General features: G+C 32.5%; 9 protein-coding genes across 9 annotated transcripts; 3 read left to right on the plus strand and 6 right to left on the minus strand.

The window, feature by feature from the left end:
- Positions 1 to 37: 37 nt before the first annotated feature.
- Positions 38 to 361, minus strand: BX664DRAFT_334275 (uncharacterized protein). Its single transcript, XM_051545679.1, has one exon. It carries the CDS (start codon positions 336 to 338, stop codon positions 168 to 170), a length of 171 nt encoding a protein of 56 aa, XP_051400780.1. The 5' UTR covers positions 339 to 361; the 3' UTR covers positions 38 to 167.
- A 34-nt stretch (positions 362 to 395) lies between these two features.
- Positions 396 to 3220, minus strand: BX664DRAFT_379546 (enhancer of polycomb-like-domain-containing protein). The gene is made up of 6 exons (XM_051548863.1): positions 2850 to 3220; positions 2213 to 2554; positions 1652 to 2136; positions 1444 to 1585; positions 1060 to 1373; positions 396 to 986 (listed from the first exon to the last, which is right to left on the minus strand). Exons 1-6 carry the CDS (start codon positions 3012 to 3014, stop codon positions 506 to 508), a joined length of 1929 nt encoding a protein of 642 aa, XP_051400781.1. The 5' UTR covers positions 3015 to 3220; the 3' UTR covers positions 396 to 505.
- Positions 3221 to 3766: 546 nt separating this feature from the next.
- Positions 3767 to 7268, plus strand: BX664DRAFT_334278 (aminopeptidase). The gene is made up of 10 exons (XM_051545680.1): positions 3767 to 3869; positions 3933 to 4066; positions 4132 to 4221; positions 4311 to 4551; positions 4618 to 5163; positions 5221 to 5610; positions 5671 to 5768; positions 5826 to 6155; positions 6249 to 6773; positions 6832 to 7268. The coding sequence occupies exons 2-10, from the start codon at positions 3939 to 3941 to the stop codon at positions 7139 to 7141; spliced, it is 2658 nt and encodes an 885-aa protein (XP_051400782.1). The 5' UTR covers positions 3767 to 3869; positions 3933 to 3938; the 3' UTR covers positions 7142 to 7268.
- Positions 7269 to 7410: 142 nt separating this feature from the next.
- BX664DRAFT_145147 (gamma-tubulin complex component protein) lies at positions 7411 to 10331 on the minus strand. The gene is made up of 9 exons (XM_051539873.1): positions 10280 to 10331; positions 10062 to 10200; positions 9519 to 9969; positions 8908 to 9432; positions 8722 to 8814; positions 8255 to 8661; positions 7855 to 8177; positions 7649 to 7745; positions 7411 to 7576 (listed from the first exon to the last, which is right to left on the minus strand). Exons 2-9 carry the CDS (start codon positions 10132 to 10134, stop codon positions 7566 to 7568), a joined length of 1980 nt encoding a protein of 659 aa, XP_051400783.1. The 5' UTR covers positions 10135 to 10200; positions 10280 to 10331; the 3' UTR covers positions 7411 to 7565.
- An 898-nt stretch (positions 10332 to 11229) lies between these two features.
- Positions 11230 to 12507, plus strand: BX664DRAFT_334282 (uncharacterized protein). The gene is made up of 6 exons (XM_051545681.1): positions 11230 to 11363; positions 11422 to 11467; positions 11524 to 11586; positions 11670 to 11716; positions 11789 to 12103; positions 12190 to 12507. The coding sequence occupies exons 1-6, from the start codon at positions 11295 to 11297 to the stop codon at positions 12403 to 12405; spliced, it is 756 nt and encodes a 251-aa protein (XP_051400784.1). The 5' UTR covers positions 11230 to 11294; the 3' UTR covers positions 12406 to 12507.
- A 32-nt stretch (positions 12508 to 12539) lies between these two features.
- BX664DRAFT_334283 (WD40-repeat-containing domain protein) lies at positions 12540 to 14330 on the minus strand (the record flags this gene model as incomplete). The annotated part of the gene is made up of 7 exons (XM_051545682.1): positions 14100 to 14330; positions 13878 to 14003; positions 13450 to 13780; positions 13286 to 13323; positions 13073 to 13189; positions 12869 to 12989; positions 12540 to 12791 (listed from the first exon to the last, which is right to left on the minus strand). Coding segments are annotated over exons 1-7 (1070 nt in total), but the record flags the coding sequence as incomplete, so codon positions are not given.
- A 1601-nt stretch (positions 14331 to 15931) lies between these two features.
- BX664DRAFT_145224 (uncharacterized protein) lies at positions 15932 to 17108 on the minus strand. Its single transcript, XM_051539874.1, has 3 exons — positions 16702 to 17108; positions 16503 to 16610; positions 15932 to 16391 (listed from the first exon to the last, which is right to left on the minus strand). Exons 1-3 carry the CDS (start codon positions 16984 to 16986, stop codon positions 16071 to 16073), a joined length of 714 nt encoding a protein of 237 aa, XP_051400786.1. The 5' UTR covers positions 16987 to 17108; the 3' UTR covers positions 15932 to 16070.
- A 97-nt stretch (positions 17109 to 17205) lies between these two features.
- On the minus strand, positions 17206 to 19358 carry BX664DRAFT_334285 (uncharacterized protein). The gene is made up of 8 exons (XM_051545683.1): positions 19144 to 19358; positions 18994 to 19069; positions 18691 to 18924; positions 18499 to 18610; positions 18233 to 18444; positions 18025 to 18168; positions 17575 to 17917; positions 17206 to 17497 (listed from the first exon to the last, which is right to left on the minus strand). The coding sequence occupies exons 1-8, from the start codon at positions 19292 to 19294 to the stop codon at positions 17420 to 17422; spliced, it is 1350 nt and encodes a 449-aa protein (XP_051400787.1). The 5' UTR covers positions 19295 to 19358; the 3' UTR covers positions 17206 to 17419.
- A 1804-nt stretch (positions 19359 to 21162) lies between these two features.
- Positions 21163 to 22740, plus strand: BX664DRAFT_365714 (tyrosyl-DNA phosphodiesterase-domain-containing protein; the record flags this gene model as incomplete). Its single annotated transcript, XM_051548487.1, has 9 exons — positions 21163 to 21189; positions 21258 to 21398; positions 21491 to 21826; positions 21893 to 22072; positions 22146 to 22256; position 22283; position 22417; positions 22477 to 22554; positions 22617 to 22740. The coding sequence occupies 9 exons, from the start codon at positions 21163 to 21165 to the stop codon at positions 22738 to 22740; spliced, it is 999 nt and encodes a 332-aa protein (XP_051400788.1).
- Positions 22741 to 22856: the final 116 nt, after the last annotated feature.

Raw genomic sequence — 22856 nt, forward strand, 5'->3', positions numbered from 1 at the left:
GGAAAAAAAGTAGCATGAACGATACCAACAAGATAAAGAGAGAGAGAGAGAGATATAATACAGTTCTTTATTTCATACACAATGAAATAAATAAATAAAAAGATGAACAATGGGTAAAGAGTGATATACAAGAATAAACACTAAAAGTAATGATTTCTAAAACTAAGTCAAATAATTACAAATAGCAAAGGCAGAAAAGAGGGAATAATAAAGATAATAAATAATAGTAAGATGATGCTGATGCTGATGCTGATGATAAATGATGTGGGATTGAAATCAAAAATTAAATAAAATAAATGATAGGACAAGTGATGATAAAGGTAATGTATAAAATGCATGAGGAAAATGGAATAATAATAATAATAATAATAATAATAAATAAATAAAAGAAGAAAAAAGTGGGCCTAATAGAGGAACACCAATGGTATCAAAGTAAAAAGGATAGGTATTGAAGACGTATCATACAAATCAGTTATCGTAAAAAATAAAAAAAAAATAAAAAAGATTATTGTTGTGCCATGGATCCAATGGGAGACTGATTCATAGTTGAAGATAATTGTTGTTGCTGTTGTCGGGAATGTGATTGTTGAGCAGCTGCCATTGCCATTTGTATTGCCGATTTGTTTTGATGACCACTGTGATTAACAGCTGCTGCCATATTTGCAGCCATCATACCATTAGCCATTGCTACAGCAGCTTGTTGTGGTGTCACTCTACTTCGACTATTCTGTCGTTTGATGATTGTTGGTGAAAGAGCGGATGAGACACCATTAGTACCATTTGTAAGTGGAGATCCCGTTGATGTTGTTGTAGTCGGTGATGAAACAATGGGTGCACTGATCGATGAAGATGATGTAGATATTGATGGTTGATGTGAAGATGATACTGTCTTTTGTTGAGTCATACTGGAAGGTGTCAAGAATGGTATAGTGATGAGATTTCGTATATCCCCTTCAGATAATAATTGAGCTCGATGTTGTAAGTAACTAATATATATATATATAAAACAAGATTAGAACCTTAATACAAAATAGATATCTATATATTTTAAGTTCATACCTATCTTGCATCATATCCACCTCTATAACATCATTGTCTTTATTATACTCGTCATCATCATCATCATCAAATGCATAATCAGTATCAAATCGATATCTTTCACGTGCCTTGAGATACATTTCATATGGTTTGGATTTCCCTTTCAAGTCATGCAATGATCTACAGTGATATCCAGTACGATCCAAAAACAATCGGCCATTTCGTCCAAGTCTTCGTCGAAATTGAGGCTGTGATGCTGAAGATAAAGAATCAGGAGAGAATAAAGGTGTATAAAATAGTTGAGGAATAGGTTGAGGAAATGGTTGATATGGACACTAATAGATTATCATCAACAAATAGAATTAAGTACAGTAATAACAATAAAAAAAAAAAAAGTTATATTACCTCTGTAACATCTTCGAAAGGAGCATCTTGTTCTTTTTTCTTGATAATTTCATTTTCGATAGCCAATTGTATAGGTGATTTTTCAATCCTTCCTTCAAATGCATCTCGCTTAAGTTTATTGAGAGGTATCTTGATGGTAGTTCTATAAAGTTTTAAGTTTATATTAATAAAAAAAAAAATCAAACATTTCTATTTCATTTGTACTTACCCAGATCCAGAATCGATAGACATTCCTTTTCGTTTCTTTTTTGGTGTTGCCAATAAATCATCATCTTCTTTGATGCCAAGAATACGTTGATATTCACGAAATTTACACTTTTTCTCAAAGATAGTTTGTTCCAACATCAAGCCTTCTTTTCTTATTTCTTCACGTTTCAATACCATTTCTAATAGATTGCGAGCCATTTCCATTTCATTTCGTAATCGCCGTAATCGTTCCAATGATTGTTGATCAGTACGTCGTGTTTTTCTAACAGATTTGGTTTCACGGCGACGGAAACATACGTAAGGATCCACTTCATTTTTCACCACATCTTCATATTGGAGAACAGGAATAATAGGTTTACCAGCACGATGAGCACGTCGTTGTCGCCAATGTTCAAAGATATCATCAAATCCTGGTGTGGATAAAAGGTCGGATTGAGGAGGTATTAGTGATTGAAATGCATCATAATCAGGTAATTGAGAAGGATCCTATTGTCATCATCATCATCATAATAATAATAGTGTAAATGTCAATAATAATAATATTAAAAAAAAAAAAACTTACCACACTAAGATGAGGTAATTGTTGTTGAATGATTGTTTCTAATGCCCACATGATTTCTTCAAACCGATCTTCAGTAATAGTATTTGATTTACGTTTTTTATTGAATTTCTTCAGAAAAAGATCATCATCATCATCCATGACATAAGGACAACCAGTACAATCTTCCACTGTAGAAGAGAATCGAATCAATGTAGATGGTTCTTTGAATTTCTTGATATATAGAGAATTGTATGCTTTAGTTGGGATAACACGAGAAGCATCAGGAGTTGGGATATATCTTTCGACTTGAGCTCCAGTGGTAACAGCAGCTTGAGCCGCGGAGATGGCAGCTTGAAGATCATGCTAAAAAAAAAAAAAAGGGGGGAGTAAACAATAAGTATCAATGTTAGCTGAAATATAAATATAATAATTGCTTTGTTAATAAAACTATCCCCCCAATAACAAAAAAAAAACCTCCGAGTCCAATCAAAATCACAAGATCTCTCCCATTTTACTCTCCCCCAACCCCCCAACCAATATATTTCACAATCACATATACATATATAATAATGTATATACAGATATATATATGAATAGATAATAATAATAATAATAATAAAATAAAAAAGAGAATAATATATATATAAAAGTGACTTACTTCTTCTTCTTCTTCTTTTTCTACACCAGTTTCAATTTGAGGAACAGAACGTTGAAGGTTTGTAGGGTCAGTAAGGTCAGGAAGTTGAGACTCTTTATAAACAGGAAGTGGGTGTTTTGGAGAAAGTTTCTTAACTCGGAATCGAGACACCATCTGACTGGCCATACCCTAAAAGTAGATGTAATATAAAAGACAAAGATATATAGGTCCTTCTACTAAAGGATAAGTGATTGTTCAGAGAAGATGATGATAATAATAATAATAAAAATAAAAAAAAAAATTGGGCAAGGGTGAGTATTTTTTCCAAAACGGAGAGTTGAACAAAGGCGATTTTTTTTTTCTTTTTTCAAAAGGGCTTGTATATTTTGTATTATAAAATTTACATTATTGGATGATTCGGTCACGAGGTTTTTACGGAGTTTCATTTTCGAATAATGTTATGTATGTATTGATGTTGTCTAAACAATATTATGTAGTTCATCTCATATAAAATAAAAAATTATTGTTTTATAGCTTGGAAATATATAATCAATTCTCATCTTTTTATAATAAGTTTATTAATAATATACAGTCTTATAATTATACAGTATGATTATATAGTATATATATATAAGGATAATATCATATCATTCTCATTAAGTAATCTTGTATTATATTGATTTTTGTTTTTTTTTTAAATGGATGATTTACCGATGAACGGAAGCCGGTCAACCGGATACTTGGAAATCTGTCAAAAAAGATATTTTATTTGATACACTTTTTTTGAACTTGGGAGTTTGAAACTAATAGCCAAAAAGGTTGAAGTTTCCAAAAATGGAAGAAGACAAAGAAATAAAGAAAAAAGACGTTTTTTTTAAATCTCCGTTTCTAGTGTTTCGTCTTTTTTTTTAAGATCTGTTCTTATTTCTTATTTTTCTTTTCTTTTTCCTTTTTTAATATTTTATATACTTTTTGGTTTTTTTTTCTTTTTTAAAAAAAAAGTTAATAAGAAATCTTTATATATATATATATATATTTTTAGTAAGTTTATATATATATATAATTATTTTTTTCTTTATTAAAGAATATTTTTTTATTATTTAGTCAACTATGTGCACACAACACGTTGATACTTCTGACAGACAAATCCTTCCTACTAATGTCAAACCAGTACATTATGACTTATCATTACAACCTAATCTAGAAACTTTTGTATTTAAAGGTCAAGTCAAAATAAAGTAAGTCATAATATTCCTTATTTATATATTATTTATTTTCTTATTTCTTTATTATTTCTTTATAGTTTGGATGTAATCGAACCAACACGCGTCATTACTTTGAATTCTCATGAAATCAATATCATTTCAGCTACTCTTATAGTCAACGATTTTAGGTAACAAAAAAAAAAAAAGAGTTGATATATATATATATATGTTGAATAGGTATCTCATTCTTTTTTTTTTTTTTTTGTTATTGATTTAGTCAATCCTCTATTGACATCACTTATGATACCAAGAAAACTGAAGTTAAATTAACTTTTCCTCAAGAAGTTTCTGCTCATACAAAAGCTTTATTGGATATCAATTTTGAAGGGATTTTGAATGATCAAATGACTGGTTTCTATAGATCATCTTATAAGGACGATCAAGGCAATACAAAATATTTAGCAACAACACAATTTGAACCAAGTGATGCTAGAAGAGGATTCCCATGTTTTGATGAAGTAAGTTTCGAATGATATTAATTTAGTTTTATTAACAATATTTTTTTTTTTTTTTTTGGATGTTAGCCTTCTTTAAAAGCAACTTTTGATATGACTTTGGTTGTTCCTTCTCATTTGACTGCCTTATCAAACACTAATGTGATTTTTGAAATCAACATCTCTGATGATCTAAAACAAGTAAAATATGCTACTACCCCTTTGATGAGTACTTATCTACTTGCCTTTGTTATTGGTCCTTTTGAATATATTGAAGCTTTTACCTCTGGTGAACATAATGGACAACCTATTCGATCTCGTGTTTATACTTTACCTGGATTGGCTGAACAAGGTCGTCATGCTCTTAATGTCTGTGTCTCTGCATTGGAATATTTTGCTAAAGTATTTGGTGAACCTTATCCTCTTCCCAAATTGGATATGGTGGCTGTTCCTGATTTTGAAGCTGGTGCTATGGAAAATTGGGGTTTGGTTACTTATCGTACTGTTTCATTATTGTTTGATGAAAAGCAATCATCTATTGTTTCCAAAAAGCGTACTGCCTATGTTGTTTGTCATGAATTAGCTCATCAATGGTTTGGTAATTTGGTTACAATGAAATGGTGGAATGAACTTTGGGTAAGTCAACGAAAAAAAAAAAAAAAAGGTGATGGATTCTTATATTATTTTATATAGTTGAATGAATCTTTTGCTACCTGGGTGGGTTGGCTTGCTGTGGATAATATCTTTCCAGATTGGGATGTATGGACTTCCTTTGTCAATGAAGATATGCCAAGAGCTTTGAATTTAGATGCTTTACGATCTTCTCATCCTATTGATGTTGCTGTCAATGATCCTGCTGAAATCCATCAAATTTTTGATGCCATTTCTTATTACAAAGGTGCTAGTGTGATACGAATGTTAAGCTCTTGGTTAGGTGTGGAAACCTTTTTGGCTGGTGTTCGTCGTTATGTTCGTAGACATAAACTTGGCAATGCATCTACTGATGATCTTTGGATGGCTCTCAGTGAAGAAGCGGGTGTAGATGTTTCTCAATTTATGGACTTGTGGACAAAACGTGTTGGAGTAAGTATAATATATATATATAAATGTGAAATAGGACTGATTTTTAATCTCTATCTATAGTATCCTGTTCTCAATGTTACCAAAGAAACTGGAAACTCAATCAAAGTAGTACAATCTCGATACCTTTCCACAGGTGATCTTCAAGCTGAAGAGGATGTGTAAGTTTTATAAGATTCCTTTTTCGTTTTATTCATCGTCATCATTACCTTTTATAGCACTGTCTGGTGGGCACCCTTGGGTATGCTTGTTCCTAATCAAGTAGCTTCTTACACATTGACTGAAAAATCACAATCTTTCCCTATTCCTGATGATGGTTTATTCAAATTGAATGCTGGTCAAACTTCTGTTTATCGTGTAAACTATCCTATTGAAAGTATTCGTGTTTTGGCAGAAGAAGTGAAGAAAGGATCATCTGGATTATTGACAAATACTTCTGATCGTGTTGGTTTGATTGCTGATGCTGGTAACTTGTGTGTTAGTGGTGAACAAAGTACAACCGCATTCTTGGAACTTGCCCAAGCTTTCGTTAATGAAGATAATTATTTGTAAATATTTTATTATTGGGAAAAAAAAAAGTGGATATATAAAAAGAAAGAGAGAAGGCTAACTTTTTTTTTTTTTTTTTTTTTTTTTTTTAGTGTTTGGTCTCAACTTAGTACTCATCTTAGTAATATTCTTGGTGTTTGGTATGAACAACCTGAACATATCAAAGATGGTTTGAAAGCTTTACGAAAAAGTCTATTTGCACCAGTAGCTCACCGTCTTGGATGGGAATTTGCGGAAACGGATGATTATTTAACCAATATTTTACGTGTACTTGCCTTGACGAATGCTGGACGATCTAACGATACTACCACTGTGACTGAAGCCAAAAAACGATTTGATAAGTTTGTTGCTGGTGATATGGATGCTTTACATCCTAATCTTCGTGGACCGGTATATGGTATTGTCCTATCCAATGCTGCTAATGTGGAAGAAGAAAATGCAGTTTGGGAAAAGATTCTTCAAATGTATCACAATGAATGTTTGCCTACTGATCAACGTTTGATTGCTTTGAATTCTTTGGGTGGTGCTAAGAGTGAAGCTCTTATTTCAAGATATTTGCTTATGAGTTTGGATGAAAAAGAAGTCCGTGGTCAAGATTCTATTTATGTATTTGGATCGTAAGTTGATATAATATATATATATATAATTACCTAACATATGTGCTCTTATTATTAGATTGGCTGCCAATCCTGATGCTCGTTTACTCTTCTGGCAATTCTTTACACAAAACTATGATCTCTTGTATTCCAAATTCTGTAAAACCATAAGTCTATTTGGTGCCGCTGTTCGATCTGCTGTTGGTGGATTCTCCTCTTTGGAAAAACTCGAAGAAATTGAAGCATTCTTTGCTGATAAGGATACTAAGGAATATGCTCGACCATTACAACAAGCTTTGGAAGGTGCACGTGTGAATGCCAAGTGGTTATTACGGTCCAAAGAGAGCGTTGCTTTGTGGGTTCAAAACAATGCCGATCAATTCAAATAAGAAAATTTTATTTTATCTCCCCATATCGATACAATTTCATCACACAACAATCATCATAGTATCGTTTATTCTTTTTTTTTTTTCATTCAATATACATAGTTTATTATATCATTAAAATAAAAAAAAGAAGCCTAATGGTATCTCTTCATCTTGAATCTATTTCATAACTAAACACAAGAATTGAACAGTTTCCGTAGCTGAAAAATAGTTCAATGCATCAGTCAAAAGTTTCATATGGTATCCAAATCCGTCCTCCAACTTTGTTAATGATCGCTGAACTGTTTCAAATTGTGTACTGCTTGATTTGCCATCCAATCCAGGTTTCGGCATACCAAATAACCCTGATCGTTGATCCTCCATAGATTGTAATAACTGACTATAGCGTTCCGCTTGACTGGAGAATTTGACACAAGATCCCATCAATTTATTGTAAACCTATATTTTCAATATTAAAAAAAAAAAATCAGTTAATCTACTACATACTTTCTTTTTTTTTTTTTTTTCTACCTACACGTAATAATTTGGAATTGGTAAGCATACATTCTTTCAAACAAGTATCCAGAAAGTCAGAATGATATTGTAATACTTCATCTACAGTAGATACCTATATAATTTTTTTTTTCAAGGAATGGTAAATAAGGAAAGAAATGACTTAGTCCATCTTCCTTCCCAACATATAATAACTCTTTTTTTTTTTCTGTATTATTTATTACCTTTGAGAGATTAGATTCCAATTGTCGCCAATTAGGTTCCAAAACTTCATTGGTAACATAATAAGTAAATTGTCGAACAAAGGAAAGCATTCGATTTCGAAGTGAATAGACACGGAATTTCCATCGTTCAGTTTCAGCACAAGTAGATGATTGTCGCCATATCATTCCTTTTTGATCCATCCAAGTTTTGCATAATAAATCCTCCACATGTTTCAAATAAAGCAAATGACGGAAAAGAAGTTGATATTTGGTAAGTGCTTTTCTTGATATGACCAATGATAAAGGAAATGTTACTGTATAATCCAATGTCAATGCATCATAACCTAATTAGAAATAAATCAATGATCAATCTAATTGTGTATCTTTTTTTTTTTTTCTAATTCATTCATTTTGTACTTACCATTCAAGACATCTTTCGGTGGGGCATTTGAATTAGAATTGTTGTTGCCAAGTACCACACTTCCAGATAAGCTTTGAGACCGATCAAGAATATAAATAGAATTGGACATACTATTAGTGCCATCTTGTCCACCAGGAACCATATCAAGAGGTGTTTCTATTCCTGCCACATTGATAATACGTAAGAGTTGATCAATCAATTTTAATGGACTAAGTGCCACCACTACTTCTTCCTTGAATGGGTCATATGCTGCTACTGAAGATGAGTTTCGTAAGACAATATCCAATAAAGATTGTAAACGTGCCAAAGGAATATCTTGTGCTGGTTGTTTCAATTCATCCTTTGCCAAATCCAAGAAGGATGTCAAGAAGTCAGATTGATCCAAGAAGAAGTAGTGTTTGAGAGATCTATTGTCCAACAACAACAAAAAGATTCAATGTTATATATATATAATATGTTATTCTTACCTTAGACGAGGAGTTAGTTGTTGTTCTTTCAATAATAGATTCAATAAAGTATGATTAGCATATCTATAAGCGATATCAAGATTCTTGATAAATCTAAAATAAAAAAATAAAAATGCAAATTAAAAAAAAAAAAAATTGAGAAGAAAGTACAGATTTGAATCATTTGTTTAAAAACATTCAACTTACTTTCCACCATCGACGGCTAACCAAACATCGTTTCGAGCAGCAACTTGAGAGATATCCGTATTTTTACCAGCATTACTACCCCGGAATATAAAAGGTTCTTGATGATTCTGCTTTGGCGTTCCGGAACTTGATAATGATGAAGATGATAATGATGATGATAACTGAAGTTGTTGTTGTGGTTGATCTTGAGACATGATATCCAACATTTCTTCAGGTTTGGCAATATTAACACCACATTCTCGTACGACATTCAAGTATTTCCCAGCTAGCAAGATCTGTTGTTTCAGAGGTTCCAGAAAACAAGGTACAAATTCGCCTTCCCGTACAGTATATCGCATTTCCCAATAGGCATCATTGAAATCCTCCTTGATGTTTTCCTTCTTCACATTTCGTTTTTCCAATACCATGAATTCATTATAGGGATCCTTGATTTCACCACGGTATATCCAAGCATTTAATATATCAAAATAAGGTATAGAAGCCTGTGACAATAGAAATGAATAAATTTGTTTGCATTTGGGATCCCTAACAAAAAAAAATAAAAAATAAAAAATAAAAAAAAATAAGTATATATATATTAAGCATTTTTTTTATTTTCTCTTTCTACTTACCCACTAAGACTGACTAATCGTTCTGATAAGATATTCAAAATAGCTGCTCCTTTTTGTCGATCAGGAATCACAATACCATCAGGATCATCATTGGATGATTTTAGACCTTCTAAAACAGCATCAATATCATCCTCATCGTCATTCATTGATTGTCGTTGTCCAAGTCCACGAATTGCTGTTGCCAATTGATGTAAAATCTTCATTTGTTGTAAGGTGTCTTGAGCATAAAACCAGAATCGATGTAGGGTAAATTGATTGGAAGTTTGGAATTGATGTTCAAGCTGGGCAACAAAATTGATATATTCTTTCAAAAATACGCGCATGGCGGAACAAAGAGCATGATTCACTGTGCCATATTCAAATCGAGCAAATTGTTCCACAAATGCATCCACAGACATGTAATAAGTAGCGAGAGGAAGTAATTTTTCCACCATATGTCGAAGACTAGGATCTAATATCACCAAAAAAAAAGTCAATTATTTTGTTTTTTTTTTTTCATGTTCTTATCTTTTTCACACTTCTTCTTTTTTTTTTTTTTATTACCGAGAGTTGAATCTATTTCATATTTGATTGTATCCCATGAATTGGTACTTCCAATAGAATCTAAATCTCCCATTGGATCATCATCCAAATCAGCAACTGCTGATGGATATTCAAATTTGATAAAAGTACCTCTGATACCCTAAAATATTATATAAAACAAAAATGATTTTAATACTTGGGTAGGAAACGCGCTTTTTATAAAACATCTACGTAATTACCGTCAATATATATAAGAGGTCTTCGATAACAGCATATTCTTGAATATGTTCTGGAAAGGCACCAACATATTGATCGTCTGTAGCAGGCTATATCATTTTAAATAATAATAATAAAGGATGAGTTTGTGTTTATATTTCAGTTGTTTCATTTACCAAAAGATCAGTGGTTGAATGTTGAGTATTAGTTGGTAATGAATTGGAGTTTTGTGAAGTCCATAATTCCCCTGAAGACGCACCTAAATAAATAAATACAATATAAATAAAAATTGTAAGAGTTTTAACTTCAATGATAACAAAATAAAAGGAACATTACTTCTAGGCATGCCATTAGATGTAGTCAAATGAGAAGTATGTAGTTTAGGTGAAGACATGGGATCAGTCGCTATAGACATATCATTCATAAAGGAAGGTCGTTTTGCTGTTGGACTAAGTGGATCTGATCCTGCTGAGATAGAGTTGTGACGAATATTGGCAAGGTTTTGATTGATCTATTTGTTCAAAAATTAAATAAACGATTATGATATAATTTTACATTTGTTCATTTACCTTGTTGAACTGTCTTTCTGACAATAGGACACTTGTTCTATTGCTTGTCGTTGATTTTCGTGATTCTCGTCTTTCTATTGTAGAAGAACGATAAATAGGTGACGATGGTGGCGATGAGGAAGTATGTGTATGGAAGTGTGACATAATCTGTTTGTTATCAATTAAGTTTTTAAAACGGAAACAAAAAAAAAAAAGAAAAAAGAAAAAAGAAAAAAAACCTGATGAACACGCTTTGTTGAAAAGAGCGAGCTGTATTTGAATTCCAGAGAAAAAGAACAAAAAAAAAAAAAAATCAAAAAAGGGGGAAGATCATTTTCATTAGTTCGCAAGCATTATCAAAAAAGGAAAAGCTTTCTTTTGGGTCCAAAGAAAAAAAAAAAGATAAAAAAAAAAAAGTCGGGGCTTTTGTTTCTTTTTTTATTTCACTTTCTCTTTCTCGTTTTTTATACTTATTCTATATAATTAACCAATGGCAAAACGTTGTTGTTGTGTTATTCCTTTACGAGGTGGTTCTGCCTTGATTGGTCTTATAGTAGCAGTAAGTGATAGGAGATTAGGAACTATTATTCTTTTTATTAACTTATTATTTTTTATAGTTGGTCTCTGTTCTACTTCTCGGACTTACTTTTACAAAAAAAAACCGTAAGTGAATCGATTTGGTTGGTTTGAACCTAACCTTTTTTTTTTTTTATCATTAGCTATGATAATGCATTTGGCTATCATCAATCCTGCTCTTCCTTGGGTTTATGTTATAGTGATAGGTAAAGAACTAAAAGGTATGATTCATTCATAAAACCGACTGACAACTACTTTTTTTTTAAATGATATATATATATATATATAGCTGCCTCGGCAGTGGTGGGACTCTATGGTGTGTTGGCTGGTACAGTGGTAAGTTTTTTTTTTATTTTATATTAATATATATTGCCGGATTAATTAATGTTGATATATTATCTATTTCAGGGCAAACTTGCTTTGATGAGGCTATACAAGCTTTTGTTCTGGCTACTCTTCTTTGTCGTTTGTATATGGCAAGCGGTTGATTTCGTTTTGTCCTTGGTCTATAGAAGTCAATCCATTGCTGAATGTCAAAAATCATCTGGAACAACATCAACTGGTGGTGCTGGTAACAATACTGAAATTTCTGTAGGTGGTTATACCACTACTTTTCTGGGTATGGAAATGGGAAACACTTATGGATTGGCAAATTGTGATCAAGCTGCTCAAGCTGGTGTGATTGGTTTAGCTATCATGCTATTTATCGGTGGTCTGTTTATGGTAAAGCACTTTATTTTTGAGATCCACTATTTTTTTTTTTCGATCGACATTTTTTTTTTTAATTATCCATTTTATTTTATAAATAGTTTTATTTTGGTACAGTGATTAGCGCTTATACACGTCGATTAAGAGAACGTAACTTGGGTCACCGACTTCGTGATGATGAATGGGATAGTAACTTGGATGAATTATCAGCAGCCTACAGGGCTGATGCAAGGAACGCTCCGAAGTATCCTCTCCAACCTTTGAACAAGAAAAAGAAATCTGGTATTATGGGTAAACTCAAATTCGGAAAAAAATAGTCTTAGTATTTCCTTCCCTTTTAGATATATTTTATTATTATTATTATTCTTTTTGTTTTTTAAAACAACTGTGTATATTGCAAAACAAATAAATCTCTATATTATATATATATTATTATTTAAAAAAAAAACAATAGATAAAAAAAAAGACATTTATTGAAATTGAATGTAACTATAATCAGTGTACGCGATTGCATGAATGGTGCTGTTGGATGTGTATGATAAAAGGGTATTCAATTTATTCTGCAACTACTAATCATCATCCTCCATAAGTTCTAACAATTCTCGTTCTTCTTCCTCTGTCATTCCGTTACTAGCTGCTTTTTCTTGTTCCAATTTCTTTTTTCTTTCTTCAGCTTGTTTTTCATATTCCTTGAGTGCCGCATCTAAAACATATATAAATGAATAAGAATAAGGAAATATAAAGAAGGTATGTATGGTTTGTTTCTTTTACTACATGTACCTGTCATTGACCACTTGCGAAGGGAATTATCTAGTGATGCACTATAAACAGTAGATCCAAATGTATCTAAACATCCAACTTCATCAAAGTGACCTTCAATCGTACTCTTGAGCTTCCCAGTCTAAAGACATTTAAAAATAAAAGATTTTGTCATTATTGGATTTGTTTTTTCTTTTTCTTGTTTTTTTTTTTTTCATCCCTTACCGCAATGTCCCATACATAAAGATTGTCATCACTGCTTCCAGTAATCAAATAAGGACCCAATAATGTTAGTGCTTTCACCCGATCAGTATGAGTCAAATTAGTGTCCACAACGCCAGTCTATAATAATAATAAATGAATGATCTAGATACATTAGACATGTTTTTTTTTTTTTTGAACCACAGTATGATATTTCCCTTTTTGACTTTTTCTTACCTCCGTATTCCATCTTTTGACAGTTTTATCCGCAGAACCTAATTCACAAAAAAAAAAAAAAAAAAAAAAGAAATGTTAGCGAGTAAAACCATTGATATTTGTTTTTTTTTTCCTCTCATATACATCAAAATAAAGGAAATAACGTAACTATATATTTTCCATACCTGACCATAATTCATCATCCTCACTAATATAAATACAAGTAACATTGGTATCATGACCGAGGAAAGATTTGTTGACCTGAAGAGTTTGAAGATTCCATTGTAAAATAGATCGATCAGAAGAGCCAGAGTACAGATAAAGACCATCATTAGATTTGGCCAGTGTTTCTACGGCTCGAGTATGATGTTTCAATGTCGCAAGACATTCATGTGACTCAAGATCCCATTGCCGAATATGAGCGTCAGAGCTTCCAGAGTATAAGTGTTTTCCAATAACCAAAACACACTTGACAAAGTCGGAATGGCCTTGTAAAGTAGTCAAACATTCACCAGTCTAAAGCAAAAAAAAAAAAAAAAAAAAAAAAAAAAAAAAGAATTGTATATTAACCACTAGGCCTTGTCCTTTTTTTTTTTTTTAATACAAGAGGTACCTTGGCATCCCACTTTTTGATTGTTTTATCCCAAGATCCAGTCCATAAAATAGTGCCTTGATGAGATAATGCTAATGAGGTGACAGGACCTGAGTGGCCCTTGAAGATTTTGGTGGTCTTGCCTGTCTATTTACATAATAATAAAAGATGATATAAGCAAGAAATGACAATGAATATGATTCACTTTTTTTTTAACAGATGTTATTTCTTTCTTTTATTTACCTCGATATTGATACGTTTGACTGTTGATCCAGATTCAGCTACAAATGCATACTTGCCGTCTTGTACCACTAATAAAGCCAAAGCCTTGGAAGATAGTTGAATCGCATCACCAAGTGTATAATTGTATTTGGCTTGTTTTTCCTTTTCTTTCTTCAAATCAGCATCAGATTGAAAGAAACTACCGGCTTGACTGGATACGTTGACCATCTTGTTTGTTTGTAAATATTAAAAATAAAAACAAAAAGTAAAAAAGAAATGTCAATAAAAGAAATCAGAGAGGGGCAAAAGATTCGTGTTTGATTTCAACTGCCGCCAACAGAGAGATTCATTAGATGCTATTGAACTTAAAAAGGTTTGACATCATGAGCAATCAATTAGATCTATTGTACCTTCTAATTTGGTTTCAAACCAACAATATAAAGTAATCAATAATATTGATAATGATGATGATGATATATTTATGTTCGGATCTGTAACCATTTCGTCAACATGGACAAAGGTCATCAAACAGTAGTGTGATCACCATTCTTTCAACTTTGCATAACATACCGTAGACAATAAAGAAAAAGAAGTAGATAAAAAAAAGGTCAAGATAATCATAGTAATAACAATTTGTATATGATGATAAAATAATTTCTTTATTGAAGAGATATAGGTGTGTATACAAAAGGTGGGACCAGTAAAAAAAAAAAAAAATGGAGGGGAACGCTATCATACAAGATAATATATATATATAACACAATGGATATTACTGTCGAAGGAATGAGGTTGCTGAACGATGTCTGAACAGACGAGTGGTATTGTCAAGAGGTGAATCCGTAGAAGAGGTTGAAGTTGCTAAAGATGAAGAGGTTGGAAATGGAACAGAGGATGAAGTCGAAGATGTTGCGAATAAGAATGCCCCTTGTGTCATAAATTGTTGTTGTTGTTGTTGTTGACGTTTTTGATCGACTTTCCCACTATGTTGACTTTGACTTCGTTTCAAAACTGGTTGATTGCGAGCATAACGAGGAAAAGAAGGTTTTGTTCTTTGCGGTGGTACAGGTGGCGCTGGTACGTTGCTTTTATTGGCTTGCTGATTGATACTGTGTGATGAAAATGCTAAGTTACCAAGGGCTGATAATGTTGGTGTCACAGTGGTACCAGTTGTCATCATTGGAGGTTGTTGTGATGGATTGATATCTTCATCAGTATCGGTATTAGGGTATGTTGTTGTATTCAAGGTTACTATATTAGATATAAAAACATTGCTATCGTCATCTTCATTATCATCAAAAGGACTTTTCGTCGTAATTTGTTGTGATTGCTGTTGTTCCAAAGGTTGAACTAACTTTATATTGGTCGTGTTATCATATCTGATTTCATCGTTTCTATTGTTGTTGTTCCTGTTGCCACAATTATTCCTATCGTTATTATTGTCATTTTCATCATCACTGTTATCATCATCATCATCATCATCGTTACTGTCTTCAAAAGGATTGGTTGATTTGACTTTACTGGCTGGTGGTACAAATTTTTGAGTCAAAAGTAGAGATTGGCCTTGATCCATCATTGGTTGTTCTTCTTGTATCAGTCGCTGTAAAGTAGTGGTATCCATAGATGATCTGCTTGACGTTAATACTGGACGAGAATGATCTTGTTTTGTTTGAGTTGCAGTGATGGTATCAAACACAAAATCAGTTGAGGAAGGCATATCTTGAGAAGCATATGGCACAGACCGCGATCTTGAGTGAGAGTATATATTCTTTGATGTCGTTGAGGTATTTGCAGGATTAGACTTGAATAATGGATGTTGATTAGGCAACTGTGGATATGAGTCAGGAATAGTCGAAAGAGCCTGTTCTGCCCATGCGAAAGATTCAACTTGGTTTAAAGCCGATGAAACAGGTATCAATGGAGTATCAGGAGAGATGAGATTATTTTTGTCATTATTGGATGAAGACCAAGATGGAGTTGGTTGGTAAATAGAACTTACGGCCGGTTGTTGTGATTGAATAGCAGGTGATACAAAGGCAGGCGTAGAATACGTGGAGCTAGCATATGAATGTCGATGACTGATAGCATTTGGAAATAACAAGGGTTGTTGTTGTCCTTGATGTTGTTGTTGCTGCGGTAATGGTGAGATGAAATCCTGCGTATCTTTTGCATGTAAAGATGACTGACCCCACCAAGTATTTCGAGATTGATCCTTTGCTGTTTTGGTAGAAGAGACAGTGGAGATTGGTTGAATAGGAAATGATTCTTGGCGAAATATATCATCAAGAGCATTTTTATTAAGCTGAGCCAATGGCGCTAATAAAAAAAAAAAAAAAAAAAGAAAAGAAAAGAAAAGAAAAGAAATGAATACATTTGTGATGAAATTCAGATGATAATTGATAATCAATATTTACCACCAAGAGCTACAAGATCACGGTTGATTTTTCTACCACATTGTCCATGTGAAGCAAGTCGAATTATGGCATAAAATTGTTCCTCCATGTACTTTGGTTCGCCATCATATAATGTTGTAATCTAGTCCAAGAAGAGAAAAAGATGAAAATTCGAGAGGGTAAGATTAATATAATGGATATAATGTATTGTATTGTATTGTATTTTTAAATACCTGTTGAAGTAAATCTTGATCTAAACCACAAGCCATTAAGAAACGATTGATATCTTTCTCGTGAGCAATACCAAGACCAAAAGGATCTAGTGCGTTCCACCAGTCTACATATACGTCAGATTCGGTTGGTGAGAGGTCAGATGCTGATAGAGTGGGTCCTGGTACTTTATCAACAATACTAGGTGACGTTGTCGAAGTAGTAAGTCGTTTTGCAAATTGATGGCTTCGTCCTTCATCGTCTTTTCTATTTTGTGACCGACTGAAAGCATTGATGAATCTATCCATAATTCAACCAAGCTTCAATTGGTACTACTGTAAAATAATATAATAAAAAAAAAAGAGAGAGAGAAATTATAACAAAAGGGAAATATAGGTAAAATAAGAAAGGAGGAAGAATAAAGAAAGTGGAAGAAATGGACAACGAAAAGAAATAAATAAAACCTGCTTGGCAATAAGCTGGGTTTTATTTTGATCTATGCACAAAAAAACAATCAAAGAAACAAATGAAAGTACAAATAGGATAGAAAGATTTTATTTCAAATGTAAAAAAAAAATAAAACTATCTATAAGTTTCAACTATCATATATTATACATCATGCTTCGACTTGTTTCGTTCTTGATAATCAACAAAACCTTGACTAATAGATAAACAAAAGTGAGTGGTATCCAGAGGTATTTTTTTTTTGTCTTGTTTCTATTCTTGATAAGTAGATATCATCTAGTTCTTTTGTACAAATTGATACATAAGTTTTCTAACAAATGAGGATAATACATCTGCTTCTTCTTGATAAAACGACTATATATATATACACATATATATATATTTAAAAAAAATGAGATCTCTATAACTCTTTTTCGTCTTTTTCTACTTACCATAATGATCCCCATAGCAACACTGCTCATAATCACTTCAAAATGTTTGATCTTGATCATCATATGCTTTTGATATAATATTTGATAAAAACTTTGGACAGCCTTGGGTAAAACATATAAAGCTAATTCACTACGTCGTTTCTTGTCTTCCAAAAAGATAGATGAATAGGAACAAACAAAACCAAAGATATAATAGAGATATTTGTGATTGAATCGAATCCATCCAGCATCAAGTAGATTCCGATGCATACAGACTTGATATTGATAAAGTGTAACAAATGTTGCCAAAAAAGCACCTGATTTCAGAGTAGCCCAGGTAGTTTTGGAGATCATTTTTGTAGGACTATCAAGATATTAAACATTAGATAATAATAATTACAATAATAATAATAATAATAATAATAATAATAATAATAATAATAATAATAATAATAACTTGAACTCACTTACTCGCTTCGTAAAAGTTTGCGACGGAAAAGTAACATGGGAATAAAGTGAAGAGTTCCATAGACAGGCATCATACTTTTGAATACTTTGGTAAAACGTTCAACAGCAATAGCGTTGCAACTATCCATCCAGGGGTGAAGTGTTTCACTATATATCAAAAAAAAAATAGAATTTAATCTAATAGTCATATTATTCATATTTATATATTTACCAAGGTACAGCAATAGGATGAGGAGTAATAGTAGAAGCAACTGCCAAGGCACGAGGTGTGGGTCGTAACTTTTGAATACCGTTGAGTACTTCTTCTGGTGTAATAGGTAATCCTCGTACGTTCTTTGCGTTCAACTTTAAACCTTCTTCTGGGCAACGAGCGGCTTTCAACATGAAAGAGTAAAAGTCTGGTGGAAGAGTTGTAGGTTGCATCTATACAAACTTGTATTAGTTTATCAAATCAATATATTATTTAAATACACTTACGGTATAGCTATAAAGTACTTGTGCAGAGGTAAGTCCAAAGAGTAAAGCATCGCCATTTTTGAAATGAAAAATGTCTCTTGCCTTTCCTGCATTGTAAACAGCTTGAAGTGCTCTAAATAGACAGAGAATAGATTTGAATGACCGTGGATAAAACTTGATGGCCCCTTATAGAGGACTTTTTTTTTTCTGTACCTGACCAATAATTGTTGAGCAATATCCACCCGTCTATCCTTCTTTTCAAACAGGATACTAAGACCAGCAATAGCACCACTGATTAAACCATTCAATCTATCATCCTTGCCTCTATAGATTCGCATTCCATTGTTGACTAATTTCCATAAGAAAGCAAAAGATCCAAACATTGCCCCAAATCGAACAGAATCCAAGTTTTTAAAAGAAGCAACCAATATGTTTGAAAGAGGAGCTCTGATAAGATAATAATGATAGGTTAAATAAAGAACTTGTTTCTTTTTGTTTCTTCTTTTTTGATATTACCTTTTCCGCATAACCCGTAAAAGATATAAACAAAAGTTGACACCAGCACGAAGACCATAGGCTAATAAAAAAGATCCTAAAGAAGAAAAAAAATGATAAAGACGTCAAAAATCAAGGGGCATGCAGAATCATTTCTTTTCCGATATTTACTTGCGCCGCCTTTGATTGCATGATTCAATAATTCTGATACGTTTTTCGGTTGAGGCCAGTCTTTTTTTTCGATTCTTTCCGATGGATTCCTAGCAAGTTTTTCTTTCAAGCGTTGATAAGATGACACTCTTGGTGGCGGTGGTGTGTTCATCTTTTTGATCTAATGACAATGGAATGAGGAGGAAGAAAAGAATTACGAGCAAGAAGAAAAAAAAAAAAGAAAGAAAGAAAGAAAGAAAAAAAAAGGGAAGAAAAAGAAAAAAAGAACTCCTTCCCTAACGACTGAAATCAAGCCTTAACATCGGAGTTCCTTATTTGGTGATCTTTATCGACATTTTTTGGGGGAAAACAGTGACTTTTTACCCCTCGTGAAAGTTTAAATTCATGCTCATCATTTCTCTCTCTCTGATTTGTTAATACAAAATATGTTTGGAATCATTTCATACTTACAAATAAGACTTTGATTTCTTTTTAAGAGGGAACGTTGGATCGGTAGTTAACTTGGCATCATTTCATCCCTTCGTCATATAATATGAATATTATCGTCAAGGAAATCAGGATTACTTCATTTTGTTTCTACAGTATTAGACATAATATATGAATGATTGACATTAGGATATATGATGATGCGAATTACAGTCTATGATGATTGGCTTACAATGGATAATATATCATTCATCATGGACAACGATCTTTTCTTTATTCATTCATTTGATATGTATGACCAGTTTTATTGTATTTGCTTCAGTAAGTACATTGTCCTTTTATAATCCTTTCAAATAGCCATGATGATGTTATAGTAGAAAGTCATGAATAGTTATTAAAAAAAACATAAAGAAAACTTTATCGAAGTTTGGAGAGTAGTAAACAATATGATATCATTAAAAATCATCTATTAACCATCATCATCAGCTTCATTATTATTATTAATATTCTCATCGTAAGAGTAATAAGAGAAAGCATCATGGGTACCAGTTTATGCAGATCTTTAATGCTTCTTGATAACGATAGGAGAAAAATAACCAATAGAAAAAGCAAATCAATAGGAAAAAAAAAAAAAAAAAGAAATAGACACAATCATAGTAGAAATAAAAAGTAAATAATAAAAAAAAAAAAAGTATAAAAGAAACAACTGTTAATTTAATAAAGAGGTAAGTTTCCTTTTTTGTAACAACAATCCATCTACCTTTTGCAAGTGATCAATGGCAGTAAAAGCAATGGGCAACTTAATGGGTGCGATGAATTTGTTTAAAGCACCGCAGGCGAATACAATCCGGATTTTTTCCCCTCGCGACGTGTTTCTTTCACCATGTTCTTTTTTTTTTCAGAAAAGAAAAAAGGCACTGATCAAATCAAAATCGCATAACAACATGAGCTCAAATACATACAATATATCTGATGATGATGAAGATCTTGCTAAAGCCATTGCATTATCGCTACAGGAACAAGAGAATAGCAATAACTTGAAACGACTACGAGAGCAATTCGAAGAACAACATCAAATAGATGTCCAAGAGCAAGAAGATACGAAACTCGCACTCGCCTTATCCTTGGGAAAAACAGTAGATCAGTTGACAGCACGTGAAATTCTAACTATGGAGGCGACAAGGACAACACAGAATGATAGCAATAAACGACCACGGCCTAAAAGCAGCATTCTTATTGACGATGATAATAAGTCACTAGCAGAAACTTCCGGTTCCTCCAGAATTATTAAAGCTTTAGAAACAATCAATACTCAAAAATACTGGAATGGTGTAGTGAAACTAACTCATATTCAAGGTTTTGTTGGACCTAGCTTTATTCGCTTTGAAGATATAATCCAAAAGGTGACAACAGAAGAAGAATAAAGTTTTTTTTTTTTTTTTTTTTTTTTTTTTTTTTTTTTTAATACAACTATGTAACTAACGTTATGTATATATGTATATATTGGTGTAGGCTACATTGAAAAAAGCTTTGGTCACTGCGTTTGTGTGGAGTCAAGATTTCATTGAAGAACATTTTCCTTCTGACGTTAATATGTGCATTGTATCTCATGGTCGACCAGTATGTATTAGAAAATATATGACTTAACTTTACCTTGATAGACTGATCTTATTATTATATCTTTATAGGCTATGCGCAAACAATTTCATCCCAATAGGATACTGATTATTCCTCCATTGAAAGATGATAGATACGGTTGTTTCCATATCAAGTTGATGCTTCTATTTCACCAAGACTCTATGCGTGTTGTCATTGGATCAGCTAATTTGGTAATAAAAAGAAAAATGGTTAAATTATTTTTTTTCCTTCTTCTAAACAGTTTATGTAAATTTTTCTTTTTATTACTATTATTATTTTATAGGAATCATATGATTACAATGATCTGGAAAATGTGGTGTTCATTCAAGACTTCCCAAATCGTTCTGATGATAAATCTCATAGCAGTGATTGGAAAGACCTACCTCGATTTGCGAATGATCTATGTGAGTTATTGGATGAAATGCATGTACCGACTTCAGTGAAGGAAGAAATGGCAAGATATGATTTTACGAAAGCATCTGCTCATATTGTGGCATCCGTGTCTGGTATTTTTGAAGGGGACAATAAGCATCGAAAGTATGGACATACTCGGCTGGCTGATATTATTACTGAAATGGGTGCGGCGGATCCTTCAAGAAAGCCCAAAGTCGAAATGCAGGTAATGAAAATAATGATGATAGATGACAGGGTTGTCGTTGATTCTAACAATTGTTTTCTTACATAGACATCATCTCTTGGAGCATTATCGAAATCATATTTACAAGAACTATATACCTCTTTCTGTGGCATTCATCCTCATTCCGATCAAAACAAGTCCAAACGAAAAACTGATTCATCGTTCCCACCAATAGATATTATCTATCCTTCCATGGACACTGTCAACTCCTCACGATTGGGCCCGTCAGTATGTGAATGGTTATTTATTGCAGCAAATGAATGGTCTCATTAAAAAGTTTTTTATTTATTTATTTATGGAGGGTGCAAGTACTATCTGCTTGAATAGAACAACATGGCAAAAATCTACTTTTCCCAAGGAAATTATGTGTGACAGCATCAGTCATCGGCCAGGCACATTGATGCATTCCAAGGTAAGGAAAAAAAAAGATTATCGAAGAGTATGGGCTTATTTATCTTTTATTTTGTTTTAATGGAATATATAGTACATCATTGCAACATTACTAGACAAGGATGGAAAAACTACAGTGACGAATCAAACAAAGGAATCAATACTAGGATGGATGTATATAGGGTAAGAACGTAACTAACGACCTATCCTTTTTTTTTTATTGATTTCCTACTTTTTTATAGAAGTCACAATGCGACTACTTCTGCTTGGGGAAAACTTACTTTATCTAAGCAAACAAAACAACCAAAAATGAATATTAGGTATAGTTTGAATTATAGTTAGATTGAAATAACTGTACTCATGCATCAAAACTTTTTATTAGCAATTGGGAATTAGGTGTCGTTTTACCTATTACTGATGATAGTGATTTTCCATCCCCTTATATACGACCTGCACCAAGATATAAACCAGGCCAACAAGCATGGACTCAAGATATGGACTATTGATTGAATTTTTTATTTATTTTAAATAAAAGTTTTTTTTTTTTTTTTTTTTTTTTTTTTTTTTGCATGAATCTCAGCTGTTAAGATGTATTGTGTTTTTTCAAAGATTTAGATGGAGC

Source organism: Halteromyces radiatus (genome assembly GCF_025201355.1).
Source record: "Halteromyces radiatus strain CBS 162.75 chromosome Unknown BX664scaffold_4, whole genome shotgun sequence".
Taxonomy (NCBI): Eukaryota; Fungi; Mucoromycota; class Mucoromycetes; order Mucorales; family Cunninghamellaceae; genus Halteromyces; species Halteromyces radiatus.

Excerpts from the sequence above, each read along its gene's own strand:
- BX664DRAFT_379546 (XM_051548863.1), bottom strand. The coding sequence starts at position 3,014 with ATGGCCAGTCAGATGGTGTCTCGATTCCGAGTTAAGAAACTTTCTCCA. Across the intron at positions 1,374-1,443 it reads CTTTCGAAGATGTTACAGAG|TGTCCATATCAACCATTTCC; the intron begins GTAATATAACTT and ends ATAATCTATTAG. Across the intron at positions 987-1,059 it reads GTGGATATGATGCAAGATAG|TTACTTACAACATCGAGCTC; the intron begins GTATGAACTTAA and ends TATATATATTAG.
- BX664DRAFT_334282 (XM_051545681.1), top strand. The coding sequence starts at position 11,295 with ATGGCAAAACGTTGTTGTTGTGTTATTCCTTTACGAGGTGGTTCTGCC. Across the intron at positions 11,587-11,669 it reads GGTTTATGTTATAGTGATAG|CTGCCTCGGCAGTGGTGGGA; the intron begins GTAAAGAACTAA and ends ATATATATATAG. Across the intron at positions 12,104-12,189 it reads TTATCGGTGGTCTGTTTATG|TTTTATTTTGGTACAGTGAT; the intron begins GTAAAGCACTTT and ends TTTTATAAATAG.
- BX664DRAFT_334285 (XM_051545683.1), bottom strand. The coding sequence starts at position 19,294 with ATGAACACACCACCGCCACCAAGAGTGTCATCTTATCAACGCTTGAAA. Across the intron at positions 18,445-18,498 it reads AAGTACTTTATAGCTATACC|ATGCAACCTACAACTCTTCC; the intron begins GTAAGTGTATTT and ends AAGTTTGTATAG. Across the intron at positions 18,169-18,232 it reads CATCCTATTGCTGTACCTTG|TGAAACACTTCACCCCTGGA; the intron begins GTAAATATATAA and ends TTTGATATATAG.
- BX664DRAFT_334275 (XM_051545679.1), bottom strand. The coding sequence starts at position 338 with ATGCATTTTATACATTACCTTTATCATCACTTGTCCTATCATTTATTT.
- BX664DRAFT_145224 (XM_051539874.1), bottom strand. The coding sequence starts at position 16,986 with ATGGATAGATTCATCAATGCTTTCAGTCGGTCACAAAATAGAAAAGAC. Across the intron at positions 16,611-16,701 it reads ATCAAGATTTACTTCAACAG|ATTACAACATTATATGATGG; the intron begins GTATTTAAAAAT and ends TTCTTGGACTAG. Across the intron at positions 16,392-16,502 it reads GAAAAATCAACCGTGATCTT|CGCCATTGGCTCAGCTTAAT; the intron begins GTAGCTCTTGGT and ends TTTTTTTATTAG.
- BX664DRAFT_145147 (XM_051539873.1), bottom strand. The coding sequence starts at position 10,134 with ATGGGAGATTTAGATTCTATTGGAAGTACCAATTCATGGGATACAATC. Across the intron at positions 9,433-9,518 it reads CGATTAGTCAGTCTTAGTGG|GGATCCCAAATGCAAACAAA; the intron begins GTAAGTAGAAAG and ends TTTTTTTGTTAG. Across the intron at positions 8,662-8,721 it reads CAACTAACTCCTCGTCTAAG|ATCTCTCAAACACTACTTCT; the intron begins GTAAGAATAACA and ends GTTGGACAATAG.
- BX664DRAFT_334278 (XM_051545680.1), top strand. The coding sequence starts at position 3,939 with ATGTGCACACAACACGTTGATACTTCTGACAGACAAATCCTTCCTACT. Across the intron at positions 4,552-4,617 it reads GATTCCCATGTTTTGATGAA|CCTTCTTTAAAAGCAACTTT; the intron begins GTAAGTTTCGAA and ends TTTGGATGTTAG. Across the intron at positions 6,156-6,248 it reads GTTAATGAAGATAATTATTT|TGTTTGGTCTCAACTTAGTA; the intron begins GTAAATATTTTA and ends TTTTTTTTTTAG.